This window comes from Hipposideros armiger, unplaced genomic scaffold (genome assembly GCF_001890085.2).
Source record: "Hipposideros armiger isolate ML-2016 unplaced genomic scaffold, ASM189008v1 scaffold_264, whole genome shotgun sequence".
Classification (NCBI taxonomy): Eukaryota; Metazoa; Chordata; class Mammalia; order Chiroptera; family Hipposideridae; genus Hipposideros; species Hipposideros armiger.
Window position 1 is genome coordinate 847,732 of NW_017731614.1, and position 4,634 is coordinate 852,365.

General features: G+C 53.4%; 1 protein-coding gene across 1 annotated transcript in view; it reads right to left on the reverse strand.

The window, feature by feature from the left end:
* PLD6 (phospholipase D family member 6) overlaps nt 1-3,919 on the reverse strand; it is a 6,113-nt gene extending 2,194 nt beyond the window's left edge. The window contains exon 1 of the mRNA XM_019656631.1: nt 3,466-3,919. Within this exon, the coding sequence (XP_019512176.1) occupies nt 3,466-3,904 (439 nt within the window). The 5' untranslated portion in view covers nt 3,905-3,919. The remainder of the gene's footprint in view (nt 1-3,465) is intronic.
* Between the last annotated feature and the right edge of the window lie 715 nt (nt 3,920-4,634).

A 4,634-nucleotide genomic window follows, 5' to 3' on the forward strand; every position in this document is an offset into this window, starting at 1 on the left:
CACACAGATACTGCTCTCTTAACATGACTCCATTTCCTCTGGGAACAGCCCACCCCACACCCACTCACGCCTGGGGTCCACACCAACCCGCATAACCTTCAGGATGGTTCATTCATCCTGCCAGGGGCTACCAGACCAACCATCATGTGCTCAGGATTCCTTGTCTCTGAGTTCTCACTTTTGCCCAGCACTAGACACCCCATTAAACACCCCCAGGCCAGGAACTGCACCCCACTCTGTAAGGAGAAGAGCCGAGCCTGAGGAGGAAAGAGCGCAGGAGGAACCCAGCCTGGCGAGGGGCAGGGAGGGAATTAAGGACCGCGGGAAGCCAGCCGGCTCTGGCCCCGGGAGACCCCAGCTTGCATCCAGCCCTTCTGACTGCTGAGGCAGAAAGCACCCCAACTGATAGAAACAAATTATTCCCCTTCATATCACCCGTTTCCTTCACCAAAGAGCCTGTAACAGCTGCCTTTCATTTCAGTTTGCCTCTCTCATTCCCACTGTTTTCAAACTCCCCTGGGGCAGGGCCCTGTCTGTCCTGGCCTGTCCACTCTGCCTCAAGCCTGGAATAATGCCAGCCTAATATCGCTCAGTGAATGAGACCATTAGAAACGTGATTTAAAACAGTTTAAAAGAGGCTGCTTTGCAATAGGGTTGCAGACTTAGCAAATAAAAATACAGCATGTCCAAAATAAGTTGGGATTTCAGATAAACAACAAATAATTTTTGAAGGTAAGTATGTCCCATGCAATACTGGGGCATACACTAAAAATTATTCATTGCTTATCTGAAGCTCAGGCTTACCTGGGCACCTGTGTTTGGCCCAGCAACACTGCCTTGAAAGTAGTGCCCTCCTTGCCCCAGGGGACGCCACCACCACTTCTCACACTCTATGGCCAACCCACCAGCAGATTCTGTCAGTTCCACCTTCAAAACAGATCTTAAATTCAACCATTTCTGATGCTTCCAATGCTACCACAAAGCTCTCCCATCCACCTCCCGGCTCCCGTTCTGAGTCCACATCACCCCCTCCTGCCCAAAGCCCACTCTCCTCAGAACAGCCTGGACAACCTCTGTGAGACCTTCTGTCCCTTCTGCCCTGCTGAGCATCCTCTAAGGCAGCGGTTCTCAACCTGTGGGTCGCGACCCCTTTGGGGGTTGAACGACCCTTTCACAGGGGTCGTTTAAGACCATCAGAAAACAAAAAGATATTTACATTACGATTCATTAACAGTAGCAAAATTACAGTTATAGAGTAGCAACGAAAATAATTTTATGGTTGGGGGTCACCACAACATGAGGAACTGTATTAAGGGGTCGCGGCATTAGGAAGGTTGAGAACCGCTGCTCTAAGGGCTCCTTGTCTCACAGAATGGGGTCCCAATGCCCCCTGCATGAAGCCAGCCCTTTGTGCCTGTGTGCCCTCCACGCCTGTGTGCCTTATACACCTGTGTACCTTCCTGCCTCTCCTCATTACTACTTCCACCTTTGGCTTCAGGGGATTTCTTGCTATGAAGTTAGCATTTGTACTTGATATTCCTCAAGCTATAAGGCTCTCTCCTTCAAATATCCCCTGCATCACTAAGCTCTGCTGGCATGTCATATCTCCTTATCCTGCTTTATGACATTCTAGACCCTTCTCACTACCTTAAATATTCATGCTTCAGTCAGATTCCCACTGGCTCTTGGTCTTGTTCACCACCGGGTCCCTGGTGCCCGGATCTGCGCCAGGCAAATACTAGCACACAAATGTTTTTGTTGGACAGATGACAGATGAATGATGAATGATGGCTAGGATGCCATCAGAGGGAAATCAGCCTTAGATGGAGTCTGGCTGCAGTGCCCTTTAAGGTTCTTTCCAAACCTGAGATTTTACCATTCTCTAAAACAGCGGTTCTCAACCTTCCTAATGCCGCGACCCCTTAATACAGTTAGTTCATGTTGTGGTGACCCCCAACCATAAAATTATTTTCGTTGCTACTCTATAACTGTAATTTTGCTACTGTTATGAATTGTAATGTAAATATCTTTTTGTTTTCTGATGGTCTTAGGCGACCCCTGTGAAAGGGTCGTTCGACCCCAAAGGGGTCACGACCCACAGGTTGAGAACCGCTGCTCTAAAAGCTAACTAAGTAAAATGGCCTGTACTTAAAGGTATCCAAGTTTCCCCCTTACAAGGACCAACTGATTTAGGGCAGCTCATGGCTGCCAAGAAGAGGGGACATAAACAACCTCACTATTTGAACTAAGTTTGCGACTGTGCCCACATGGGATGCAACAAGCACCAAAAGATTACAGTGCTTTGCCATCTGGAGCGCCCCAAGCGGAGACGGGAAGCTGAGCCTGACTCCCGGAAAGGCTTCTCCGCCTCCCAGGTCAGCAAGAGGCCATGCTTGTGCTTGTGTAACTCAGAGCACAATGGACCACTGCGCAGCCGGCACAGCTCTCAGGCCTCCTCACGTCTTTCGGTCACTGGGGCTACTAGAATTTACAGGCGGAACAGATGTTCACGCAGGAATGACTTTCCTACGTGCCTGAGTGATCAAAACACGAAGTTCAGACTCTGTGCAGCCAATAAGACAAAACACAAGGAAAAGGGCTTGCTTGCGGGACACACCATTACACTGAGGTGGAAGGATGAAACAAGGAATTCACAGGATCTGAACTTAGAACAAAATGATTCATACTTCCCGTTCATCTGTCCCTCACCCCAGCAAGAGAGGCAGGCTGGCCAGAGGTATCTGTTTCCCAAGCATTTTGCAGCCGGAGAAACAAATGACCTGCTCACCAACTAAACATTTTAGCTCCACTTTTTAGAATATTATTTCATTTCAGAAGCCCCAGCATGAAACTCGCTAGTGCATTTAAAGTAAAATGCCCTTTCGCTCATGAGCACAGTCTCTGACAGCGTACAGGCCGGTGGACCTTAACATTTGTTCTTAGCTTCCCCCTCATTTCCTGAGTGCTGTCGGGCTCTGCCATCCTCACTGTAGGCTCCAACTGTCAAAAACTCAGCGAGCCGGCTACACCCCCGTAGCTCTACGGGGTCCCAACTCCAATGCGGGGAGTCACAGGGGCTCTGTCCGCTTGCCAGGTGTCTGTAGGCAGGCCCCCACCCCCCGGCCTCTGGGAGTCCCCACACCTTTCTCCACTACATGGGGACGCACAGCCGGCTCACACTCAGATAACCAGCATGAAACCCCTCTGCACAGAACCTCACCCGCCGCGCGAGAACCGGGATCCTTTATGGATAGCCCTGGAGTTGCTCCGGGGTAAAACTGTCCTGACCTCACAAGGCCACCATGGTATGGGGCCTGTACTCAGACCCCTACTCCCAAGTATCTGCGTCTGACGTCCTCCCTTCTGCCTACGGTCCCGGAGGTCAGCTCATCCTCCCGGCCTGGGGCCTGAGGCCCTGTGCAGTGGGCTCGGACCCGCGCCCTGGGCCTGGGAATCCCGGCTTACCTGCCTTGCGGAGCAGGCCAATCTGCGAGCCATTGAGGGCCATGTAGTCACAGTCGGTGATGACCCGGACGCGCACCCCACGCTGATGCAGCAGCTGCACTGCCCGGCCCAGCTGCGGGCTGGAGAAGGCAAAGAGGCAGAGCTCGAGGCTGGCTCGGGCGGCCAGTAGGGCGCGCAGCAGGCGGCTCAACGAGCTCTCGATGTGGGGCAGGCTGCACCCGCAGCCCGCGAGGGACGTTGACGGCCCCGCGTCCGGGGCCTGCAGCAGGGCCTCGGTGCAGGTCACCTGCGACGGGAAGAAGAGCACCTCGCGCTGTGGTTGTTGTTGCCGCCGCCGCCGCCAGGCCCGCAACCAGAGAAGCGCAGAAGGTAGCACCTCCAGGGCCAGCGCGAGGCCCACTGACGCCACGGCCACCACCTGCCAGCGTAAGCGCTTCATGCCGCCGCCACGCAAGAGGCCCACCACGCCCACCGCGCCTGCGCACCAACCGGCCACGTGCGACGGCTTCCCCTCCCCCCACCGCGCTACCGCGCCACCGCGCCTGCGCAATAGCCGGCGACGCGCGACCACTGCCCCAGTCCCCCACTCCGGCACCCACTGCGCCTGCGCGCTCAGCCTGTCACATTCCGCAGGCTGGACTCACACAGTCGGGCCTGGGTCCATGTACACAGCTCAGTAGCCACCCGGTGTCCACGAAGCCTGAAACAGCCCAGCCCCTCCTCCCTTCTGGAGCAACGAGTAGTGCCGATCTCTCCGTTCGTACCTTCGCTTTTGCCACGGAGGAGGCACTGGGCAGGGCTGGGAGAAGGGCCTGGAAACATACAGAATGTCAAATAATCACCACTTAGCTGGTGGAAGGATTTGAACCCAAGGTGCTGGAAGCAGTGGTGTGATGGAAATGGGCCCCAAGTCCAATGATAGGCCCCTCGTTTCTTCCAGCCCTTCCAAATTAACCTTCTAGTATTGGAAGATGTTTTAAGGAAAAACAGAGTGGAGAATAAGAAGTCCATCCTGACTTAGCAAGCCTGGGCCCACTGTACCCCTTAGGAGGGGCTGTTACTTTTCACAGGAGGGGAAAAGAGAGAGAAGAAAGGGTGAGAATCTTTTTTAAGGTTTTTATTAAAATATAACTAACATACAATATTACATTAGTTTCAGGTTTACATTA